This window comes from Haematobia irritans, chromosome 1 (genome assembly GCF_050003625.1).
Source record: "Haematobia irritans isolate KBUSLIRL chromosome 1, ASM5000362v1, whole genome shotgun sequence".
Classification (NCBI taxonomy): Eukaryota; Metazoa; Arthropoda; class Insecta; order Diptera; family Muscidae; genus Haematobia; species Haematobia irritans.
Window position 1 is genome coordinate 271,731,541 of NC_134397.1, and position 27,176 is coordinate 271,758,716.

At 32.7% G+C, this 27,176-nt stretch overlaps 2 protein-coding genes across 2 annotated transcripts in view; both read left to right on the forward strand.

Annotated features, from left to right (window-relative positions):
* Nucleotides 1–27,176, forward strand: part of LOC142224610 (uncharacterized) — a 93,341-nt gene that overhangs the window by 23,259 nt on the left and 42,906 nt on the right. The window lies entirely within an intron of this gene.
* Nucleotides 12,773–19,994, forward strand: LOC142224605 (uncharacterized). Its single transcript, XM_075294387.1, has one exon. The coding sequence runs from the start codon at nucleotides 13,304–13,306 to the stop codon at nucleotides 13,541–13,543; it is 240 nt and encodes a 79-aa protein (XP_075150502.1). The 5' UTR covers nucleotides 12,773–13,303; the 3' UTR covers nucleotides 13,544–19,994.

The following is a 27,176-nucleotide window of genomic DNA, read 5'->3' on the forward strand; positions in this document are numbered from 1 at the left end:
CCCTAATCAAAATGCAAAATCTAAAGAATAAAACAAATTTAATCATGTTTGAACAAAGCATACAAACATACGTTCTACTCTTTTTTTTCTGTACAAATTGCCATAAAAGAGGAACATTGAAATAAAACAGATTCACACGATCCGGCAAAATTGAGCTTTATGAATACAAGTGTTTTCCATTGCCCCTTTGACTTCATAGTCATCGTCATCATCGTCGTCGAAGTCATCTACAATCACTTGCATCTTTGCAATAGAAGATATGCAGACGTAAGGTAAGTCTCAGATACAAGGTACGGTCATGTTTGGAAAACTCTATTGGCAAAAAGCCCAGAACTTGAACGACAAAAAGAATTAAAAATCATTTTCATTGTAGAAGTCACGACTTCGATGGTGTAGGACCAAAATCAAGTTGCACATCAGCTGTACCCCCTCCCCACCTATGTCTTGTTGTCCGTCTGTCCGGGCGACATAGTACAAGATCAAACAAGACCCGGCTATAACTCACAATATCACCAAACGATCTATGCTAGCGAACTTCATCAAGCAAACCAATCCACATACACAGCCTAAGACACAAACCCTGAGTCGTATAGGCGCAGAACAAGTGAATCTACAATACAAACGGTTCTCAATTGAACTATGGTACAGAGCGTCTGACAAACATTCATATGCCGGTATGCCCTCAAGTGGTTCTAAGTCATGTTGCTCGACTGACAGACTGACATACTTTCGATGTGATATACATACGAATATCTATAAGTTTAAATGGTAGACACTTGTATACGAATACATATTACATGCACACTCTGGACGAGATGTCTAAGTTCAGTTGCTGGTTTCGTCGCTTCAGATGTACAACTTTAGGGGCAAATATGCCCCTGTCCGACGCGGAGGTCAGTACATTTCTACGAGCCATCCCCGAATAAGTGTTTCAGTCCATTGTTATACCACAAGTGGTAAACTTCGCTCTTATATATGAGTGCATCCTGATTCCTCCTTTTTATAGGCGAGTCCGTTTCACCTCCTTTTTATAGGCGAATGACGTTTCACATTACGGTAAAACACTCAGAAATGTCGCCAATATTACTGAGAGGGGATAGGTTAGGTTAGGTTAAAGTGGCAGCCCGATTAAGAGAGGGGATAAACGTCCACTGAAAAACTTTCTGGAGATTGGTTAAAATTGGAATTGAAGCCATCATCCTTAGTATGGAAGGCGGATATACTAACCAATGCACCATTGCATCACTTCTTAAGATGTGATCCGAATTCAGTGTTTTGAACGGGAATTGAAAAATTTTGTAATATTTTGACACATAAATAATTTTTATAACTTTTTATTATTTTTAATGCATGAAATGAAATTTTTGTAGTTTAGTCAATGCATGGTTTTAAGCTGAAATAAAAAAACAACAACAACAATGCTTAAAGAACAAAACCAACAATAACAAAACAAAACGAATGAAAAAAAAGAGGAAGCACGATCAAAATAAATCCAGCCAACTGCACTCAAATCGATGATTTGATGGTGGCAAAGAAAAAGAGAAATGTTTGTATGAATTTATTTCGGCATAAGCCGTCTATCATAAACCCTTTTTCGGAAGGTTCAAGTGTGGTTCACCTTGGGTTTATTGAACTGCCTGAATTTATTATGATAATTGGTTTATAGTTTTGCTGTAAGTAGAGGATGCTGATGAGGAATGTGGTAATTCCGAAACGTGCGTCCATCCAACCATCTTGCAGTCTATAGGGCTTTGCCGAAATAAATTTTACAAATATTCTTTTCCTCTGTTGGTTAAGCTACACTTGTAGTTTAGTCAATGCATGTAGTTTAGTCAATGCATTTTAAGGTGAAATAAAAAAAACAACATTTAATGAAATGTTTGAAACCAAATATTTTCAAAAATTTGGAATTATTCTACAATGGATTTACCAATTTTTTTTTTTTTTTTTGAAAAAATTGAAATAATTTGTACCTTGTCATTGAGCTTAACATGGAATCGGGCAGCACTCAGTGATAAGAGAGAAGTTCACCAATGTGGTATCACAATGGACTGAATAGTCTAAGTGAGCCTGATACATTGGGCTACCACCTAACCTAACCTAACCATTTTATTAATATTACTCTGTTTTTAACCTGAAACAAAAAAGTTCAAATTACACTTTAACAAAAATGAAAAAAGCAATTTGTAAAAAAATTACTTATAAGAACTTCTGTAACATATACCAAACACATTCTGCTTCAAACATATATATTTTCAGGAATGATCCAAGCAAACATGTTATGTTTTTATTGTTCAAACATGTTATGTTTCATCTTACATCATACACTGGTAGAAAAAATATTAGTGAAATTTGTTTAAGGTGCCAATTGGTTACTACCATTCTTTCACTTGCAGCGTACTCTCCAGGTCTCTCTTTCTAAACACATATATGTTTATAGGCTATTTCTAAATTGATATATGTTTGCATTCAAGCTTATTATATTTACAAACATGTCCCAAACATAATATGTTCTGATATATTAACAAATATGTTATGCTAGTTTATGAACATTGTATGGTTGCACTTAAAAATTTTATGTTAAAAAATTTTAGTTCCAAACATATAATTTTTACACCCAAACATATGAAAAACAATCTTTTTCGTCTGTGTGTGCAGTTTAAATAAAGAACATCTTTGGAAGGACATATTTGGAAGTGCTTTTAATTTTGTACCTTTAGAAGAACTTCCTAATTATTTTGCTGGGTATGAATACAAAAGGTCCCCATCAAACGCAAAAGATATATTCCCGATCAACTACAAATCGACTCGTTAACAAATTCCCGAACATCAATAACCCATAGTTCTCCATAACCACCGATCATCTATAAACCAATGCCCTTTCCACTACTCAGCGCATTGGGATTCCACGAATTAAAAATTTCGAAACATCTACGAATCGATAATTAAGAGAGCCGGATATGATCTCCGATTTGGGGACATTTGTGTTTAATATGGAAAATTACATATACGATGCGCATAAAATGTCTTTGGAGCTCAACCTACACCATTTCCATGTGTTCACGTGGTACCGATAATTAGCGCTCATATATAAATTCGATGCAGTGTTTTTGATTACAGAAACTTGTTTTTATTTTCTTTCATTTTTGTTTTCATTTGGTATGTAAAATTGTACTTCATGCTGTGGCAGAGGCCGTATTTTATACTGTCGCTGGTGTGTGGAGTTGTACAATCTTGGGTGCTGGGTCGTGGACAAAGAATCCAGAAAGTGAAGAACAGATCAACAAATCACGAAATTTTACATTAAAAAGTCAAAGTATCTGCAAGATACGCAAAAGGTGACAGTGTTTCAGTGCAAAATTAAAAATTATAAAAACTGATGGGGAAACATTTTCTACAGGAGCTTTATTCAATATATCAAACTATGAACCATCCATAAAGAGAGACCGAAGACCCAATGTAGGGCTATCACAAAAGACTAGATTCGATTCTGTTGTCGCAACCAGGTATCCGACCAAACGGCTAAAATGGAAAATAAAGTGACAAAAATCCATGATGTTGTAGATACACGATTTAAGATATGCGAGGTAACTGACACAATAGACATTACAAACGATCACGTGTGTCATATTCCAAAATAGTTTTAGACTTTGTCGTCGATGAAAGAGAGATCCACTGATACACACCAGAGAATGAAAAAGTGTACTCACGGGGGAGTGCCGATCAATACAATTTTGCCAGTATTTGAACCAATTGTCGGAGCACTTTTGCCCCTCTGATTGAGGTATCTCCAATCAGAGTGGCTCCAATCAGAAGTGGTTAAACGCATCAACCGTTTCTTCAGGTAACGAAATACGCTGACTTCTCATTTTCTTTTCGTAAGGGAATAAAAATAAGTCATTTGGTGCCAAGTCAGGACTATACGGCAGATGACCTATCAAATCGTTTTATTGGGTTCTGAAAAATGCAGTTGTTCGAGTCAATGTTTCAGAGCTCGTGTTGTCGTGGTGAAGAGTGATCCGTCTTGGACGGCTGGTTTTCCTGATATCTCCACTGCGTTGTTCTAATAGTACGATTGCAACATGTTCAGGTTTTCCGAAAGAACATGCGATCATTTGCTTGGAAGTGCTTCGTAAGCGAGTAATTTTTGTTGGGTGTGGCCCATATAGTCGACTGCTGTTTAATTTCGGGCTCATACGTATATATTCACAATTCATCACCTGTCGCGATGTTATAGGCGACCAATCAACATGAGAAATTTCAAATTTAACGCCAATACCTTCCAAACAATGGATTTGCAAAAGCCTTCAATCATTTCCCTAATCTATAGAATATTTATCTCACGTGAGCCACTGTTGCGATGAACACATTTAAATATGCCCAATAACAACTGTGATCGTTCGGTCAATCATGCAGATGTGTGTGGATGGTAGAACAAGAATCGGACAGAACATGGGACAGAAAGAAAAAAGCTTTTTGAGATTCAAGCTGCTCAAAACTTGTGCATGGTCGCCGTCGTTACTAACGGTTAAACTCGTTTCTACTTTCAGAATTACAGCTCTTCGTGGGAAGTGGGATGATGGTGATTGAGTGTGCCAACATGTTTTGTGTGTGCGTATGTGCTGCCATTCTGCATGAAAAGTAAAATAAATGAAATGTGCTTCGTAATTACCGGCGTTCTACGAAGATTTCGCTTTCTTTTTGAAAAACGAAATGATTGAGGCACCTCACACTTACTTACCCTCAAGCAAATACACACGCAGACACATACTCATTATAGAGAACACTTTCGAATGAAACACAGAATATATATATATATATATACGGTACAGTAGGTATCGGATATAAGCACATCTGATAGAAGAAACAACAACGCATAATACAACAACACTTCAGTATGAATCTCTTAGGAATCGTGGACTCAGTACATACTCAAAAAATTCTGATTCAGTCACGAAATTAATTGATCCAATTATTTTTTTAATTGAAATGTCTTCAATCACGAAAATGATAGTGTCACAGGTTAGGTAAGGTGGCAGCCCGATATTGTAATACCACAGTGGTGAACTTCTCTCTTATCACCGAATGCTGCCCGATTCCATGTTAAGCTAAAAAATTAATTGATTTCATTAGAAAAGTTCAATTAATTTTTTAATTGATTCAATTAAAAATTTAATTGATGTTAATTGCAAAACTAAATTAATTTATTAACTAAAAACGTAACTAAAGGGTGATACGGTCAAAATTTGGTCAATATAAACTTGACGTATTTCTTTCAATTTTGCATTTAAAACCCTGAACACCCCTCATTTTGAAGGTGTGTGTGTTGAATGTTGCTCCTATTTTGATTTTGGAATTCACTCTTCAGTTGTCAAAATGCCGTCCAAGAAGGAAAAGCAGCGTATCAAAATTTTGCTCGCGCATAGCGAAAATCCGAGCTACTCACACGCAAAGCTGGCAAAATCGCTAAAAGTAGCCAAATCAACCGTTACAAATGTAATTAAAGTGTTTGGGGAACGTTTGTCGACAGCCAGGAAGTCTGGATCGGGGGGAAGTCGAAAACCGGAAGCCGCTGAGACGACAAAGAGAGTTGCCGGTAGTTTCAAGCGAAGCCCTAACCTCTCTCTCCGAGATGCCGCAAATAAGCTGGGTGTATCGTCCTCAACCGTGCATCGAGCCAAAAAACGAGCCGGACTATCGACTTACAAGAAGGTAGTGACTCCAAATCGCGATGATAAACAAAATACGACGGCCAAAGCGCGATCCCGGAGGCTGTACACGACGATGCTGACGAAGTTTGACTGCGTGGTAATGGACGACGAAACCTATGTCAAAGCCGACTACAAGCAGCTTCCGGTACAGGTGTTTTATACGGCAAAAGGAAGGGGAAAGGTAGCAGATGTTTTCAAGCACATAAAACTGTCAAAGTTCGCAAAGAAATATCTTGTTTGGCAAGCCATCTGTACCTGTGGCTTGAAAAGCAGCATTTTCATAGCTTTCGGGACTGTCAACCAAGAAATTTACGTGAAAGAGTGTTTGAATAAACGTCTGCTGCCTTTCCTGAAGAAACACGGTTGTTCCGTACTGTTTTGGCCGGATTTGGCATCTTGCCATTACGGTCAAAAGGCTATGGAGTGGTACGCCGCCAACAACGTGCAGGTGGTTCCCAAGGACAAAACCCTCCCAACACGCCAGAGCTCCGCCCAATTGAGAAATACTGGGCTATTGTCAAGCGGAACCTAAAGAAGACCAAAAAAACTGCTAAGGACGAGCAGCAGTTCAAGGCAAACTGGCTTTCTGCGGCGAAGAAGGCGGACAAGGTAGCTGTACAAAATCTTATGGCAGGTGTCAAGCGTGAGGCCCGGCAATTCGGATTTGGAAAAGCGAAAGCCTAACTGAATATTTTTCCTGAATTTTATTATAATTGAACTTGAAAAAGAAATTTAATTAGATTTTTTAAATAAACGATTTCACTGATTTACACGCGTTTTCACTTGAGCAAATTTTGACCGTATCACCCTTTATTTCCAATAATTTTCTTAGCTAACTTAGAGGTTTTAGTTTCATTCATATTTAGTTAAAAATTGAAAAATTTCAATCACTTTTATCATTGACTTACTTTTCCGAGTTTGATTAAAAAGTTAATTGTATCATTTAATTTTTGAATTAAAATTTTTCAATCATTGACTTAATTAATGTTTCTATCTTGATTAAAAAGTTAACTGTGTCAAATATGAAAAAAAAAAACATGAACCCTAAGTGGCAATAAAGCCAATTTAATTCTATTTTAGTTCATAGTATTATTATGCTTTCATAAAGATTCCTTGACTTTAATAATTTTTTTGTGTTCCTTAGTAGCAAATTAACGGGGACAAAATTATACACAAATAAATCATAAAGATTTACTAAATTCGTGTCTCCCACAAAATAGTTCAGAACTTTGTAAAATTTTTAAAATTTACTAATAATGCCCACATCAATGAACTTCGTATGTCTTTAGTGCCATATCATCGCAATTTTGAACTAAAATTTTTTTCCTTCAAACTATGAAATTTTCTATAACAATTGAAAACAAAAAAATAATTATGATAATAATTATAATAAATTTTCTTAAACTTTTCCAGAAATATTTACTTTTTTTGTGAAATGGGCGTGACAACTGCGTTTGTAATACAGTTTAGTTACAATTTTCTAAAATTAACCTAATCTTTCTAAAATGATTTCCTTTCTGGTGAATTCAATGTTTTTTATACCCTGCGCCACACTGTCGAACAGGGTATTATAAGTTAGTGCATATGTTTGCAACACCCAGAAGGAGACGAGATAGACACATGGTGTCTTTGGCAAAAATGCTCAGGGTAGGATCCAGAGTGGATATAGCCATGTCTGTCTGTCCGTGAACGCATTTTTGTAATCAAAGTCTAGGTCGCAGTTTTAGTCCAATCGACTTCAAATTTGGCACAAGTATGTGTTTTGACTCAGAATAGATCCCTATTGATTTTGGAAGAAATCGGTGCGGATTTAGATATAGCTCCCATATTTATATTTCGCCCGATATGGACTTATATGGCCCCAGAAGCAAGAGTTATACCCTAATTTGCTTAAAATATTGCACACGAAGAACAATTAGTACTATAGTCAAGTGTGCCAAATTTTATTAAAATCGGTTCAGATTTAGATATAGCTCCCATATATATCTTTCGCCCGATATGGACTAATACGGTCCCAGAAGCCAGAGTTTTACCCCAATTTGGTTGAAATTTTGCACTAGGAGTACAATTAGTAGTGTAGTCAAGTGTACCAAATTTTATTGAAATCGGTTCAGATTTAGATATAGCTCCCATATATATCGTTCTCCCGATTTACACTCATATTACCAAAGTGGCCAATCTTTTACTCCGATTTAATTGAAATTTTGCACAGGGAGTAGAATAAGCATTGCAGCTATGCGTGCCAGATTTGGTTGAAATCGGTTCAGATTAGGTATAGCTCCCATATATAGCATTCGCCCGATTAACACTCATATGACCACAGAGGCCAATTTTTTGATCCGATTTAGTTGAAATTTTGCAGAGGGAGTAGAATTAGCATTATAGCTATGCGTTCCAAATTTGGTTGAAATCGGTTCAGATTTAGATATAGCTCCCATATATAGCCTTCGCCAGATTTACTCTCATATACCACAGAGGCCAATCTTTTACTCCGATTTAATTGAAATTTTGCACAGGGAGTAGAATAAGAATTGCAGCTATGCGTGCCAGATTTGGTTGAAATCGGTTCAGATTTAGATATAGCTCCCATCGAAATCGGTTCAGATTTAGATATAGCTCGGGCTTTCGCCCGATTTACACTCATATGACCACAGAGGCCAATTTTTTGCTCCGATTTAGTTGAAACTTTGCACAGGGAGTAGAATTAGCATTGTAGCTATGCGTGCCAAGTTTGGTTGAAATCGGTTCAGATTTAGCTCCCATATATATGTTTTTCTGATTTCGACAAAAATGGTCAAAATACCAACATTTTCCTTGTAAAATCGCCACTGCTTAGTCGAAAAGTTGTAAAAATGACTCTAATTTTCCTATACTTCTAATACATATATATCGAGAGATAAATCATAAATAAACTTTTGCGAAGTTTCCTTAAAATTGCTTCAGATTTAAATGTTTCCCATAGTTTTTTACTAACATTGTGTTCCACCCTAGTGCATTAGCCGACTTAAATTTTGAGTCTATAGATTTTGTAGAAGTCTATCAAATTCTGTCCAGATCGAGTGATATTTAAATGTATGTATTTGGGACAAACCTTTATATAGCCCCCATCACATTTGACGAATGTGATATGGTATCGAAAATTTAAATCTACAAAGTGGTGCAGGGTATAATATAGTCGGCCCCGCCCGACTTTAGACTTTGCTTACTTGTTTTGATTGCAAATATGCCCCTTGAAATCAATCCCAAAAAGGAAATTGAGGTTTACTTTAATTTGCAAAATTGTGGTTTATTTTCATAAAGCAAACGGGCCCCAAAACTGAAACTTAATTAATTTCCAAAAACCATAAAAACTTGGGGCTGTTGTTTTTCATATAATTTTTTGGGGGCCTACTTTTTGGGATTTTATTGGACACATAGCGCCTCAGTGCTAAAATTTTTAACTTAAGATTCCCATTATTAAACTTCTATTAATTACATACAAAAAATAAAATAAATTAAGAAAACACTCTTCATGAATCATCAAGTAATGGAGACAGTTCCCAACTTGAATATGAAACACAAACCCAAAAAAAATTAGGGTCTATTTTCATAATACAATGGGACCTCAAAACTTAAACGAATCAAAATCCGAAACATTTGGTGTTGTTGCTGTACATTGTCCATGTACATTTTTCACTGTCGGGGCTCATTTTATGAAGCTCATGTTTTTAACGCAGCTACCATATTGTTTCGATTGGTTAATTCCCATAAGGTTGTTTAAATTAAGAATGAAAATGAGTCCTAATGATTTGGGCACGATTTTCTTGCTTCAGTTAAATTTTGTTGAGCTCTTTTCCATGGGGCTCTCTGTCATTAGGAAGCATCGCTCTACATTTGGGACCCTATTTCCTTTGGGTTTTGGAGCTCATTTTCCAGGGACAAATTTTCATATTGCCTTACTTTTTGTTTGAAAATAAAACGAATATCTTTACGAAACTGTATTTAATAATTAAACATTAAAGAAAAAGATAATTCGTTTTTTTAATGATTTATATTTTATATATTTGAGCTTTTTTTTAAGAATGCATGAAAAACTTAACTTATCGGCGATCCAATGGTTCACATAAAATCACTGAGTTTTTCCCATAAATGTGGAAAATATTTCCCATCGAACTTAAGTACCACAAACAACAACGACTTCCATGAATACCATAAGAGTTGAAAGAGAAAACACAAGTCATTGCAGTACCATAGAAAACTGGAAATTTTCAATCAGACATTCAAAAGCAACCAAAAACAAAAACGCCAACCATTATTTTTCACTTTTGCTGCAAGTCGTGTTGTCTTTTTTTGTACCATGGGGAAATCCCAAATTTCCCGTTATTGCAGATGATGGTGAGATACAAAATTTCCAGTTTTTCTCAATGAAAAAAACACACACACACGCAAAATCAAGAAAAAACGATAACCTGAAAATTTACAACTGACAATTGCTTGGAAAATATACGCGAACGCCAAACATTACAACAAGTGCCTCTTTTTGTTGACCAGCAACAACAGCATTTCTAGTAAAAAATTTCATTTTTCTTTGCAGATAAAAATAAATGGACAGATGGACGGACAGACAGTATCTACGTCGTACAGAAACCAAAACAAACAGTCGTCTTTGCTATCTTCGTCTATTTGATTTACAAAATACGACGAAGCGTACACACGCACACATACAGAGTGTGTGTATGTTAGATGGATCAATGTGGAGGAGGGAGATAGGCGTTTGGATGCTTGTAAATACAAATTTCATTTTCACAAGCAAAACGCAAACAACATCATGATCATCAGTAACACCACCACCACGCCACACGGAATTGCAGCCCTCCGAATCGTCATCTCACTTCCCGCATAACAATATCCCTATAACGTTCAATCGTCAGAGTTCTCACCTACTCCCATCCAACTTTTCCATTCAACAAATAGACAGTGGGAGGTAGGCGGCTATTTGGTGTCTCTAGCATCCACCAAAGTTAATATGATTTTTCAATGAGCTTCAAAGAGGGAACAAATGCTATATAAAATCCATTGTGGACTTGTTAGATTACGACGATATCGACCCACAGATCTTTACAACGACAACATAGATGACAACAGACAACATTGGATGTCAATCGGTAAAGTGAGGGGTGTTTTTGTATTTCATTCATACATGTTGGAGAGAAAAATCACAGCAAATTGTTATGGGTTGCTGTTGTGGTATTCTCAAATACACAATGAAATGGTAAAAGTTTAATTTAAAGCTTTACATATTATACTCTCATTCTCTGGTGGAAAGAGCAGCATTGTAGTGGAGAATTCAAAACACCGATAGTGTTGCCAAGTAGCCGACAAGGTTACACGCTAAAAAGTCAAACAAATGAAACTGCTATAACATTATAAAATATAACATACGAGGGTTGCCTTTAATATTTAGGGATTAGAGAACAAAAACAAATATTATTATGCTTTCTGAACCCATCAACCGCTTCTTCAGGTGTCGAAAAAACGTCGATCTCCAATTTTAGTTTTCACATACGGGAATAAAGAGAAGTTATTCGGTGCCAACATAGACCTTATAATACATAGATGAGCAATGGGTGTCAAACTATGTTTGACAGTTCCGAAGATTAAGAATAAACCAGAAAAATAAGAGCACGCTTACAATCTCTTTCGTTTTCCTTTTTGTAGTTTACCAATTTTACACAAAATTAGGACGTTTATGATGCAACAGAGGATTTATAAAGAAATTAATATATTAAAAGTTCATATTTGAACACAAAATTGTGACCAAAACCGCGAAAATACGAAATTTAATTTTGAGCAGCATTGCTCTTTACGAACAACACAAAAGCAAATGCGCGAAAATTAATGTTTGGGACTGACTCTTTACGAAAAAATCAAAACGAAATTTCAGAAAATTAATTTTTGGAACTGACACATTTTTTTAAAAGAGAATAGTGGATCATCTATGTATTATAAGGTCTATGGGTACCAAGTCAAGATGTTTTAAGTGCTCAAAAATGCAAATGTTTGAACCGACTGGGTTACCTCGCATTTTCGTAGTGAAGAGCGATCCGTCTTCGGTGGTTGGTTTTCCTGATATCTTGGAAGACTCTTTTAAGATGCTGTAAACAACACAAATAGCGCTCGTATGTCAAAACGTTCCGAGTAAAATGTCAAGCTTTACGGTAGCGCTGTCAGTTGGCAGGTTGCAAACACTAGGGTTACCCAATTCCGAAATATAAATTTACTTTTAAAGTTTCGTTCAATTTAAAGCTTAAAATTTCGAACTTACCCTAATTGCATCAATTTTTTACACGGCGTTAAAAAAAGACATTTTAAATTAGTACAAATAATTTTTATTACGATATTTACCATAATAACTAGGATTACTCATATATAATACAAGTTTCTAATATAGTTTTCTCTTCTTATATACAAATAATGGACATTTTAAAATGTTATCACTTAATTTTCCATGAAAATTGCATATTTGGTTGTCATCTATTGGTCTATACGGTTAAATATATTTTATGTTTACACTATTCCTATCTCCCTTTCGATATAGATCTTTCTCCAGACAATGAGTGTAAGAGAAACTGAGAGTATAAGTGTGAAAGTTTTACAAAAAAATATAAACAAAATAAAAAATGCAAAAGCACAGTCAAACAATACTAGTGAGAGTGTATAATCAAAGTTTCCAAAACTATTGCTGCCGCCTAACAACAGATGTGCTACACGCATACACCACCACCACAAGAGATCTGCAAGTGCAACGCCATATGTATCCGTGTGTATGTGTGTTGTACTAGAAGAGAGAACTTAATTTAAACTTGAGTATGAATGCTTTTGCTGCTGCTTTATTTACGTTGGTGATCAATTGAAAGCGAAGCCCCCCAAATTACACATAAACCTACCTATATACGTACAAGCATACATACGTATATGTATGGGGAATTGTTACGGTAGTACGTACGTATGTATGAAGCCAGTCAGCCATAAGTCTGTATCATTCGGTTTGCTCGGTTTGTTGTGTTGTTCATTTGTTTGGTTGGTTTGACGATCAGTTTTACGTAAAAATTTCACTGAAACGGTTTGCCTTCGTTAAGGCTACGGATCGCCATCGTCAACACCACCACACATCACCCGTTTAAGAAAAAGAAGAAGAATTATAATAAGAAGACAGACACATGAGATCAGATAAAATTTAATATATATATATTCAACATTCAGAGAGCTTGTGTTTTTGTTTTTTGCTCTTTAAAAGAAAATATAGAAAACAAACACCAACTAATCTAATAAAATTTTATTGCTGCTGTGGAATGTCCAGATATTTTCGAGGGTGTATGCGGTTTTGAAAACAAAAAAAACAAATAAACTTTCATTTAAATGTAATGATCGAAAACCTTAACCAAAGCGGTCAATAAAATAATCATAGTTTTTTTTAAATTTAACTGAATTTAAAATCGGAAACTAATTACAACTAAATAGAAATCTAAATTTCTTCAATCAACCACCATAATCAATTCAGTATCGTTGTTACCGTATTCTCGTTAGAATCACTAACAGTCCATATAATCATCATGTCTCATCAATGCAGCTGTGGTCGCGATCTAAACAACAACTATGTAGGCTATACCAGTGCCTATGCCAACGCCAATACAGGCCTAGATCGTGAGGCCAATTCGGCCAAATCATCGGCAGGATCTCAGACACAATTTACCGCTAAACTAATCGTAGGAACAGTGGGAGCCATCAAAGAGTTAAGAGAGAAGGAGAAATCACGTCAGGCCATGACACGTGCCTCCGATCGTCGAAACTAGGCGTAACACTGTCGTCGTCATCATCGTCATCTTGTTTATCTGTCTGTCACACTATGATTGCGTGTTGTGAAGGCTTGCCTTGGACCTCTTGCCTTTTATTAGGCTGAAGGGCAATAGAACGAAGTTTTTCGAGTAAAAAATGACGACCAAGAAATTTAACAACCTGGATGGATGGATTGTAAAAGTATGGGGGCGGCATGTGATGTATGGATAGGTCTGTATATGGCCTAAAGGGTATGGATATGGGATATAAGCTATTGGCTTTTGAAGAATGTGTGATTAATTTTAGAGAAAATTTAGTTAAACGAAAAACAAAAAACTTCCAAGAAAGTGAAATTATTTTCTTCTTTTTCGTAATGTAATTTTTAGTTCCATTTTTTTAAATACTCTAGCCTCCGTTTACAGGTACCTTTAGTTACAATGATTTAATTACCAGTGTTTTTTATTATAGAAAATATTACATATCTCAAAAAAATCAGATACAGTAAAAAAAAAAAACTATATGATCAAAAATACATGAGCCCGGTAGGCACTTCTAACGAAAATTTCTTTTGCTGGTCAATAAGCCACTTTTGCCATTTCGAATTCTTATGTTAGCAATCGATAATAACGTCTCCTGAAATTTTCGTAAGCGAATACAAAATTTCTTACAAATAGCTGAAATTTTCGCTAGAATTGTCTACCGGGTTCTAGCCAAAATACTCTAGGCATTTAAACGACAATACTCTCACATAATATTTTCTCGAAACGAAATTGCAGGTTATTTACCTATGAAGAAGATTCTTTATGAAAAATTGAAGAAAATTGCTACTATGGTCGCCACAAATTGTTGTCTAGTAGATACTAAAAAACAGCTTTTTTTGTTATCAAAACGATTACTAAAATACCTGCAATTTGGTTTCGAGGAAATGAATAAAATCATTAGCGCATAAAATTGTTATGCATTCCTTTGTTTTGTCATCTGCAAATTAACAAACGCAAAATTTTAAGAGTTTTTAATTTTTTGTTTTTAATGTTCTACCATTCATACACAGTTTTTGTTAATAATGACATTGCAAAGCTATTACAAACACTTCCGTAGTAACTCATTCCGCCAAACGAACTTAGCTTGCGATTTGTTTATCGCCACAAACGAAAACTTAATTGTCAAAATTGTAAAATATTTTTTAAATGTCCACAAATGACGTTCATATATTTTTTATTAATAATAACATTTATGGATTTTCTTTTAACAATTTCGAAATTCGTTCAATGGAAAAATCTAGAAGGAGGATCTAAACATCGCTTATTTTATTCTCTACTACCATTCTGGCTAAAAAATTAACAAAGAATTTTAACTTTAATACGATTTTTTTGTCATTAAAGTACAAAAAAAAAACGGAGACAATCTTTGTCATAGTTACTTTATATGTGCAAAAATATCTGTAAGTAAAAAAAACTATGTATGACAAAATGGAAGTTTCGTAAAATTAAACAATTTTTGCATTGAGACGGGACAATCGATTCTTCTACTACTGAATATATTTTCTCAGAGTATTCATGTAGATTTTTTATTCCTTAAAAACGACGAACTTATAAAAAAATTGTTTTAAAATAATAACAAACCGTTTTTCCATTACCACATATAGCTTATTATTATTGCATCATTTCTTTTTTTTTTTGTTTGATCAAATGTTAACAAACTCAAAAAAAACTGTTTAGTATTAACAACAAAACTTCTGCTGGAAAAGCATTAAATCATCCGGAAACATAAATGCAAATATTAAAATAACCTGTTGGCAAAAAATCCATTAAGAAATTTGAAAATTTATTTTATTTTTTAATTTTACCATTCATTAAATAAAATCGCTTCAACAGATCATGAAAACAATGTTTAGTGTGCAGATCGGTAATTCTCAAGAACGTCATGGGTACCTCACACCGTAGTCTTAGTCTCTGTTATGAAAATGAACTTAAAATAGAATGGAAAACATGTATGATTATTTTATTTGTATAAAAATTCAAAACTAAATCTAATGGAATACAAAAATGCGTATTGTTTGGAATATATTTTGTTCATATGGAGTGAAAAACTTCTTAAATTTTAAGAAACGTAATTGCAGATCAATACAATTTTTTATAAACAAAATCATTTAAATATTTACCTAAAATAAGAACTGAAATTATATATTTTCATAATTCATTATTTTGATATTCCAAAATTACCAAATATCCATTTTCAATAGATCATATATTTTTAACATTGACTAAAGTATCTTTAAACGGAGGATTTAAGACTAGGTTAAATTTAACATAAAAAATTAAAGTTATTAATAACAAAGAAACGAGAGTCTATTTAGTACCGTTTTCACATTTTGAATTCTTCAAGAAGGATATATTTCATAAGTTTTACTCCATCCAAAGAATTCAAAATGTTTTGTTTAATTTTAGATTCATACGAATTTTAATTCTGATTTTCATCATTATTTCTGTAAATCAAATTTTCATTAAAATTTCTTAGTTTTATTTGAAAACAAAAAACCTTTTAATTTAATTTAATTTAATTTTTGTTTTTTTTTTTCTTTTTGTTAAGTTATTGTAATTTATTTTGTTTGTTGTGTATATTAATGTTATGTTATTACATATCGCTTGGCTTTCTTTCCTTTATTTGTTTTCATTTCCACATATATGTAATTAAGACTTACGAATATAATTTACATTATTTTAATCTTCTCACATATATTTAAAAAAAAAAGTGTTTTTGACATTTTGATCTTTTTGGGCTTTAATTAATTTTGTTTTGGCTTCCGTTTTCCTAACTAAGCGAGAAGAAGCTATAAATTAAATGGTAATGGGTTGACAGTTTTTTTTTTTTTTTATAAATGAAAATAATAATCATTTAATCTGTAACTGATCGAAATATCAAAACAAGAAAAATAATTAAACATAATATGAAGAATAGTTAGAAAATCAATCCCCGTTTTTATAAAGCACCGTTAGTGCTACGATAGCTCACGAACTTTAAATGCTACCATGAGCATATTTGTCATCTTTCATATATATTCCACTTATAATTAAAGCCTAAAGGTTAGTTTTAAGTTCGAGTTAAGCCGCTAAAATCGCAATTTTTTCACGATCACTTTTGTTTAAAAATCCATTTTAAAGAATATAAACTTTATAAAAAGTTGCTTTGGGCTATTCCCCATATCAAAATTTGCATCAAAGAGGTATAATTTTATACATTTTTTACTGATTCATTTTTGATTTTAACGGCTAAGTACCCATCTTAACGCAGCTACATGAAAATAGTCATGAAAGGAAAAAAATAATATTTTTTCAATTAGAAATAATTTAATATATTGTCTAACTTTCTTAGAGAGTATAAGAACGATCGGTTTCTTAAACTTCCGTATACACTCGATAAAGCTGGGTATTAAGTTCGAGTTTAGCCGCTAATTTTCACTAAAGTGAAAACTAAATGAGTAAAAAACGCCATAAAATTATACATATTTGTTGCAGATTTCATTATAACTTGATGGGGAATAGCCCAAAGCAACTTTTCACAAAGTTTATATTCCTTAAAATGGATTATTAAGCCTGGACAGTCATCCTTATTTTTTGTACATTAACGTCATCCTTCGTCATTTTGACTAAGGCTCATTTCACGACGCTATAATTTCCATCGTGAGCGAAAAAGTGAATGAAACTTGAATTTATTTTCTTATTCAATTTGGTTTTAATTAGTATAAAACAAAAATTCATAAAACGGTCAAATTAGTATAACTTAAATTTACCATTTCCCAATAGACTAAATTGCATTTTAAATCGAAAATGAAATTGCATGTCGTCATTTTGACGAATGATGACTGTCTAGGGTTAAAGAAAAGTAATCGTGAAAAAATGACGATTTTAGCGGCTAAATTCGAACTTAATACCCACCTTAAAGCAGAAATTTTTCTAGCAGAAAAAGAAACTGATACTACGTTCATCCTATTCACGAATTCCTCTTAAAGAGGATTTTTGTCGAAATTCACATAGATTTCAATAGATTTTTAATAGGGAAATATCAGCAGGCTCGTACTGAATTTCATTAAAAATATCTTTTAAAATCCTTTTTTTGCAACCCTGTGTCAAAGATGAGTATCCTAAATTTTGATGCGAAATATCTTATGGCGATTTCGATTGGGAAAAAAGGTGCAACATTCTCGAAATTGATTGCAAGGACACTGTCATAGATTTTGGATACCTCACAATATAATAAATTAACAATAACTTTAGAATTACACTATCATTTGGCGAAATGTCAATTAGGGAAAACGTAGTGTACCAACCAAGGCAACATATTTTGTGTGAATCGAAAACGCCCTTAAATTCATTTAAAAAATTCCTATTAATCAATTATCTTTTGATCAAAACGAACAATTATTACACACAGAAAATTCAAATCCATTGACTACCTATGTCCAATACGGAGGACATTCAAAAACTATACCAAACTCTAACTTCCCACTTAGTTCTTATTTATTTTTCGATGTTATTTTAAAAAAGAGGCTGTAATCTAAATACGCCTTAAATATTTTCCATGTTAATGGGTACTAAAATGCATTTTATAAACTTTTTTTAACAATTAACAAAAAATTTGCAAATTTGAGACCATTTTTCAAATGTACGTCTTCAGTAAATGGACATTTATACAAACACTATAGCTTACATTATTTCAGAAAAACAAAAGAAGAGAAATTAGCATTATTACATTTGTTTTAATTCAAAAGTGAAACAATTAAACAATGTATTAAAATAGTATGTCCTAATTGAAATTAACGTTAAAGAAAGGACACAAATGTCTAAGATAATTAGAGTACATTTAATGAAAGGGTTATAAAATGATTTTCAATTTTTTAAATTAAAATATCATTACAAGAACGAAATACGCCTTAATTAAAGTAATACGTTTCATAAAAGCCATGAAATTTTGATATATTCTACTTAAAGTAACGAATCGCCAACATCCATGATAATTGATATTAGTTCACATACCAATAATACTTCTTTAAGGTCAACTTCATTACAAATTCCCAGTAACGAATATTATTAATGAAATTTATGACCATATTATCAAAAACCCAGAGAAATACATTTCGTTAGAACAAAAATTATCTATATGATGGCAATTCATACAAATTCTTCGAAAAATGAAATAAATTCACCTTTCTTTATTGAGATCAGTAACAGATGTTTGATATAATATTTTGTTTTATTAATGTTTTTCATGTATAGTGTAAGAAATCTAACTTAAAACTGTAGTTTAAGTTTAATGTATAATAAAAACTATAGTGCAATATTAAGCAGAAAAGAAAAATACAAAATTGTAATTTAAAAATAAAAATTGATAAAGCAAAGACAAAAGTTTTGGAATTATATCTTTCTTCAATCATGCTCAATAAATCCATTTTAGCTATAAGTTGAACAAATTTTAAACAAAGAAACTCAAAAATACATATTATAAAATTATATAAGCAAACAAAAGAATATTATCTCTGTAACAAATACACCACACATAGTTTAAAAAGAGAAATAACTTAACAATTTGTTAATCTTTTCCTTACAATATAATCAACAAAGTGTAGTTTTGTAAGTGGATGATTGTTGTGTTGACTTATGCAAGAAAGAAATCACATGAGAAGTGGGCTTCTTATCACTAAATTAAGGTTTGCTTAGTTTTTATTTTTGAAGTGAAAAACAAAAGAAAACTGAATTATAAAAATTTATAAAAAATAATAATAAATAATTAAATTATAAATAAAAAATGTTGAACACAATAACTCCAAAGAACAAAGTCTCCATCGTCTTTAAAGCTCTTTTTTAATTTTTGCAATTGGTAATGATTAATCACGGTCCAAATCGAATTTAAAATTAAATAAATTTTCTTTACTCTTCCATAATAGCTACTGCCTAGACCAAAAGCTTATGTTTTTTTTATAATTATTTCTTTTGTTTTTTATTTCTTATTGTAAATTGCAAACCTATCGACATAATTATGCAATTTTATCTTTCCTTTTCTTTTGTTCGAAATCAATCGTTTAACGTTGTTTTTCTCTCTCTTTCATTTTTTCCACCATTGCATTTTCTGCAACCTGTTGCCTCATTGTTGTTATTTTTTATTTTTCTTTTTTTTTTTGAATTTGTTGCATAAACGTTACAATAAATTCGATTTTCCTATATTTATGGAGTGTTTTTGTTATTTCTTTTCTTTGAAGCTACTACAACGATCAAACAATTGCAAAATAATTTATATAGAAAAAAAAAGAAAACTTTCCATGTTTTATGTGATTTTTTGTTAGCTTGTAAGATTACTAAGTGTATAAGTTTTTGTAATCATTTTAGTTTTATAAGCTTCCTTAAAATAAAATACAAAATATACATAAAAACTATTATAAATGTGAATAAAAATTCATCAAATTAAAAATATAAACCTGATGTGTTTTATTTAAAAAAAGAAGAAGGTGGTATTTTTCCAATTTTGAGGAAAGAGTGTCAAATGACAACATCAAATTGTCCTAGATTCCATATTATTATGGAATATTTATATTTAGAATCAAAATCTGATGAAATTAAAAAAAATTGAATTTTCACGCTGAGAAATCCTTATCAACAATACTTTATAATAACGTGTCAGATTTAAATTTATTTTTTTTTTTTCTTTTCTTTTTGGATGAATTTAATTTTACAAAATTATTTCTAATAAAAAAAATTTTGAAAATACACTCCAAAAAAGTTTAACCACCAGGAAGGAAAATGTTGTTTAATTTTAGAAAACTTTAACTAAAATAACACCGATATCAATAAATTGAACTGTTTTATAGGAAGAATGAACAACCTCGTGAGAAAATTGCACTAAATTGTAATCCACATTATGAGGTGGAAAACGTTGTTAAAACCAGGAAAATATAATGCCCGGGCATACGTTTTATCTGCAATTCAGGAAATTACACCCTCTTATAGAAGAAAAATTGAACTAAAAGTCTAATAGTAAAGAAACAAATCATTAGCACCAAATCACGACCATTTTAATCACACAGTAGTTTTTACTATTTTTGGTACGTGCACAGAAAAAAATATCACCAAAATATTTCCAATTAATAAATTAATACAATTAACTTTTTACTCAAGATAGAAGAAAGAAATTATTAAGTCAATGCTTGAAAATTTGATACAATTAACTTTTTAATCAAACTCAGAAGACTAACGGCCATTTTCATGTAGCTCCGTTAGGCTTTAACTGTCAGTTAACGGAAAGTAAATTGCAAATATCTTTTCTCCAGTTAACTTTAACTGACAAATTTCTAACAGTTAAGCTTCTAACTGGCATGTAGAATATATAGACAAGATGACATATATGTCCATAGATCGGTTTAAAAATTAGCTAACTAACGGAGCTTCATGAAAATGGGGGTAAGTCACTTAAAACAATTATGGATTTTTTAAATTTTTAAATAAAAATGTATTTCAAACAATCAATTTTTTAATCAAAATAAAAACACAAAGTCAGATAAAAAAGTAATTGAAAATAGGCACGTTTTTAATTCAAGGAATTAATTGAGTTTTGCAATCAACATCAATTAAATTTTTAAAAAATTAATTCAAATTTTCAAATAAAACCAATTAATTTTTTAATCAAAATTTTGTTATGCCCAATTAAAACTGTGATTGATACTATCATTTTCGTTATTGAAGGCATTTCAATTAAAAACTTAAATCAATTAATTATATTATGGATGTTTTTATTATATTCGACCTGTATATAGATTTTCCAATTGATAATTGTTGATAAAAACGAGCTCGAGGTCTGGATGATATTGAATAAATAAAAATTAATCATCCAGACCTCGAGCTCGTTTTTATCAACAATTATCAATTGTTAAATCAATTAATTTCGTGATTGAATCAGATTTTTTTGTGCTCAAAAATGTTCTTCTGCTTTAGTTCATATTGAGCTTATCTATACGGTCTTTGAACTTTTAACACACGTTTAGTTCCTCAGCAAAAAAATAAGTGAAAATGTTCTGTTTGGATCCGGAAGTGGTGCCAAATTGACGCAGAAACGATGAATTTAACATGGGCTTGTCCTAGGTCGGATGTCCACCATTTCAACAGCCGCTGCACCGAATTTGCATCACTTCTTAAGGTGGGAGGCGAATTCAGTTTCTTGAATGTGAATTAAGAAATTTTGTGATATTTTGACAAATTAATAATTTTTAAAAATTTTTATATTTCATGTTAGCCTGATACCGAAACAGGCAATTAACGTCCAAATGCATTATATCTAATTTTACAATTATTAATCGGGCTTTATGGACAGATTTAGATTAAGGAACATGATTAATGAGTCATTGAAAACGCCAGATACAAATCTATACACGCCTGGACTGTACATGTTTCGATTCGGGCGAATGAATCTTTCCACAGCCTTTAGTATAGATCTGCCTGGGAGAGATAACTCAATTTTGGGATCTTTATGCTAACTCCTTACAATTTTTAATGCATTATAATGCTTGTCTGGAACTTTTGTGATCAGATATTTTAAAAAATTCAAAATTTTTCTACAAAGGACTTAGCATTTTTTAGGCTAAATTTAAATAATTTGTACCATTTTATTAACTTGTACCATTTTATTTGAAACACACAAAAAAAATAAATGTCCCATTAAAAATATGAAAAAAGCGAGTTATAAAGAAATTGACTCGAATGAACTTCCTGTGCAGTTTAAATAAAGAACATATTTGGAAGAGCATTTTTGGAAGTTCTTTTAAAGTTATGCCTTGAGAAGAACTTCCAATTTTTTTGCTGTGTCATAAAATCTTTGGGACATACTTAACCCAGATATGCCGACCGTACTACATGTAGTACACCTGTTATGTTCAGATTTCTGCGTTTACAGTGCTTTACATTTTCTAATCTACTTATTGGTCTGCTACAGAATATAACGGCCCGTCGGCATATCTGGGTTAAAAAAGGAAAATTTCATTAGGCTAAGTTAAATTTAGCGTTAATTTAACAATTTTTTTTTACTACACGGACGAAAAAGACAGTTTTTCATATGTTTGGGTGTAAAAATTATATGTTTGGAACTCAAAATTCTTAACACAATATTTTTAAATGAAGCGTATAATGTTCATAAACTAGCATAACATGTTTGGGACATATATGTTAATATGTTAGAACATATTATGTTTGGGACATAAAATGTTTGTAAATATAATATGCTTGGATGCAAAGATATATTAATTTAGAAATAGCCTATAAACATATATGTGTTTAGAAAGGGAGGCCTAGAGAGTATGCTGCAAGTAAAATAATGGAAGTAACCAATTAGCGCCTTAAAAATATATATACACAAAGAACATTTCATTTAAATTTTTTTCTACTAGCATTTGCCTGAGGTGAAACATAATATGTTTTAACAATACAAACAATATTTTGTTTGGACCAATCCTGAAAATATATATGCTTGAAGCAAAATGTTTTTGGGGTGATTTTTTTAGGGTGTATAGTCGGATTTCGATGTGTTAAAAATTACAAACTTATTATACACACACCATCTTTCTTATACCCCATTCACATTAGGCTCGAAATCTACTAAAAGGAGATTTGAAATCCATTTTTTATAAAGCAAATGACAGTTAAAATCTAGTTAAAGTGGATTTTGGTTTGTAATGTGAATGAGGTATTAGAACAAATCTGAACATTTTTTTTTGTTTTAAAAATATTTGTTATATTATATCTGTGATGTTTACAACTTTTTGACAGACGAAACCCGAAACAATTTCATTCGGAGCATCACTGAGTTTAAGGTCAGTCTCCAAACGACCGAAGAGTTAATGGTTTCCTTTCTCGTAGTTTTACAAGGTGTTATCCACACGGTTATCCCATGTATATCTTTCGACCGATTTACCTTGATGTGACGAAATTTTAATCCAATTGGCTTGTTGTTTTGCACAGAGTGCAGATGCTCCGATATTCGGAATTTAAAGAATTTATTTTTCTCATGGCGAAAACATCAATATATTCCCGGACTACAATTTTGAATTGAAATTATCATTAAAGAGAACTAAGAAAATATCGCTAAACAAACATTTTGCGATCCTAAATATTGAAACATGATAGAATATGCTTTAAATCAGCTAATATTTAAATAAAACTCTGGTTAATTTAAATGTCGTCAGACATGATCCCAAACCCACAATTTTCCACCTATCATTGCAAGATTTAGCTCACAACCTTGTAATATCGCTACTTCTAAGTAGAAGAAATTATACAAAAAGTCCCTTAACGTTTTTTGTTAGTCCGCCCGTTAGATCTCTTTAAGAGCATTGGACCAGACACATGCTACGCCGTTTTACAATACCAATTTATACTGATTCAGTTCGGATAAGTGCTGCCGCTACTACTTCAATCGAAGTAGTTTGCTTAATTTTCACAAAATTTACTTCGTCACTCATTCTTCCAAAAATCTGTTTCACTTTTTGTTCTGCTTCAATTTTTTAAAATTTTTTCCCATATTACCTAATTGTTTTCCCTATTCCTTTAATTACGATGAACATAGTGGTTTTAATCATTGAATTATTAACCGATGTGAACCAATTTTTGGATAGTTGTTAGAGACCATATACTTACATCATGTACCGGATCGGATGAAACTTGGTTCTCTTAGAGGCTCTGCAAGCCAAATCGGGGGATCAGTTTATATGGGGGCTATATATAATTATGGACCGATGTGGACCAATTTTTGCATGGTTGTTAGAGATCATATGCTTCTTCGATAGCTTCTTTCGTTCGGAAGTTAGCGTGATTTCAACAGACGGACGGACATGTTACAAACGGAATGACAAAGTTAACCCCCATCCTATGGTGAAGGGTATAATAAAATGAATTCTATTGTTTTATTTTCAAAAATGTATGCTTCTTCAATTTTATTCAATCTACTCCACTTCTTTCCAAAATCTACTTCACTCAATTTTTCACTAGCGGCAGCACTGGTTCGGATTTTTCGAATTTTATTTAAGCTATGCTGAACTATCTCCTCTTGGTCGTGGAAATACCCATAGTTGACAACATACACTTCCGTATACTTTTGTACCAACACACGAAAGCAATTCAAGCAGTCAAACAACCAACACTCCTCTTCAATAAAGCTCCGGTGTGAAAGTTAAAAGAATTCAACCCAATAGCAACAACAATAACAACAGCAAATACAAGCCCAGCTTAAGGCCACAAACAAGAAGTTTACAACAACAATGGCGACCGACAGACATCGACCAAGAAAGAAAGGAAAAAAAATCAGAACGCTTTTGCTTTCACAATTTACAACAACAACAAGTACTACAATCAAATAGCCAGCAAGCAAAAAATAACTCTCACACACTTATTGCCCCCAAGAAGAGATGATTCAAGTCAAGCAGAAGGCTGGATAAATAAGAAAAAACGCTATAAAACCCATACAGAACATGAAAAAAACATACCTCCAAAAAGAAGAAAATGTAGAAGCCATGTAGTAGCCTCAAACGTTAAACACAGCTTAGAGAACGCATGAAAGCAAAAACTGAAAACCGACACAATGGTGTGTGGTTGGTTGTTGGGCGAGACGAATAACATTTTTACAAACAACAAAAAGGGAACAAAAAGACAGCAATGGAAAAGAAAAGAATTTTTAATAATCACACTTAGTTAAAAATAGTGTTGCCATATTTTCAAATGTATAGGGGTTACAACTCAAAGACGGTTGCTGAGTTCGTGGCGATTTGTTTCCTCCCAAATGCAGCCATTTTAAATTAAGATATTGGTCCGAAATATACTAAGCCTCACTGTACTTAACCTTAAACAAAATTATGGAGATGAGAATACTGTCGTTTCGCTAGGAGCCGAGATTCTGCATCATTTCGCAAAATCGCTACACTGAGACCAACGAACAGTAGAAATAGGGAACTACACCTGGCGAATGTAATTCGAAGAAGGCGAAAGCTGTCCCACTGGTCGTAAAGGTGATGGTCTCATCGTGCAATCCACATTGACTTACGAATTATTGTTTCAGTTTAAAACACCGACGGCAACTACCTCCTCGCCACTGTGAAAATGATCAGATTACGAACCGCAATCCGTATTCTCCAAAGAATTCTTAGAGTTTTAAAAATTTAATAAAATCGCTTAGCAAAAAATAAATCACTAAATTTCCAAATGATTGTTTTTTTTTTTTTTGAGCTGAGTACTTATCGAGCCACTCTTTTAACCTCTTATGATCTTTTTCTTAAATTCCACTTAGCATTTACTCAGAGCCATCAAATTTGTATGTACGTAATCGGTCTATGTCACTCTGCTTCTGCAGTAGAGTGTGATATAATTCGAGTTTTACATTTACCACACATTGGTTTAGGGTAACAATACAAAACTGCAAATACCAACCTAAAATCAAAGGTATTTAATTTACAGTATATTTCCCTGATTTCATTACAATTTCGGACTACATATATCATTTGGCAACTCTACTGAGAATACAACAGCAACAACAATCCACACGAAACGGAGAACATTAAGGAGGAGGCTCAGCAACACCAACAGCTAGTGAAAAGAAAACAAATTAAACTTAACCGACCGGTTGTTTGGTTAGTTCTACACTCCATTCCCACCACTCCCCCTAGCACACACGTACTAGCATACTCGCCCAATCTGTAGGCACGCACATTGCAGTTTTAAAGAGTTAGTGTAGTGCAGCTTCATGTGCTTCTAACAGCCCCCGCTAAAGCGTGTGGTTGACGACGACGGAGACGCTGGCAGCGAGTAACAGTGACCCAGTCTCTCATTTTCATTATAATTTTTTGTGTGTTTGTTTTGTTCTCTACTTTTATGTATTTATGTATATTTCATGCTCTGCCGATCGAGTGGCATATTGTCTTCGTCAGTCGGTCGTTCCAATGTTCATTATTCGTTTATGCTTTCTTTGGCAATTATTGTGTTCTTTTACGCACATGAGATGAACACATTTGTGTAGCACACTTCTACAAAACATTCGAAAGTACAAGTAGCCGCACACACACTCACTCACAAACACCTTCGGTCAGATTACTTGTCGATGACCGTTCGATCATCGAATGGTGAGTTGTTGTTGTTGTAAACATTTAATACTGCCTACGTCATTAACGAACAGAAATTCTATTCTCATCTCGATTGTGTTAAATGCATATACAGATATGTGCACTTTGTCAGTATGTGTCCGAGACAAAGTCATTTATAACACGGAGACAAATTCCGAATTGGGGAATACAAAGTATGATGGAAATCTTTGAGATTTGTTTTGCACAGTTCTGATGAATATTTTAGCAGCACTTATATAAAAGTATATTTTGTGTTTCTCATTTCTTATTAAGTATATTTTTGTGCGATATCTTTCTATAGTACGTATGAGTAATATGCTGTATTACTAATACATACCATATCACCAAAGAATACAGACGCTCAATACAATTGAAACCACATTGCCTGTTGAAAATAAACCTAATTATAAAGAAATGTTAAAAACATGGTTTTAATTAAATGTTGTTGCTTATTATGTCAGTTGTAAGGGAAAAAAGAAACTAACGACAAAGTCTTTTTGGCCATTTAT

What these genes read in the sequence shown, in the direction of transcription:
- LOC142224605 (XM_075294387.1), top strand. Translation starts at nt 13,304, where the DNA reads ATGTCTCATCAATGCAGCTGTGGTCGCGATCTAAACAACAACTATGTA.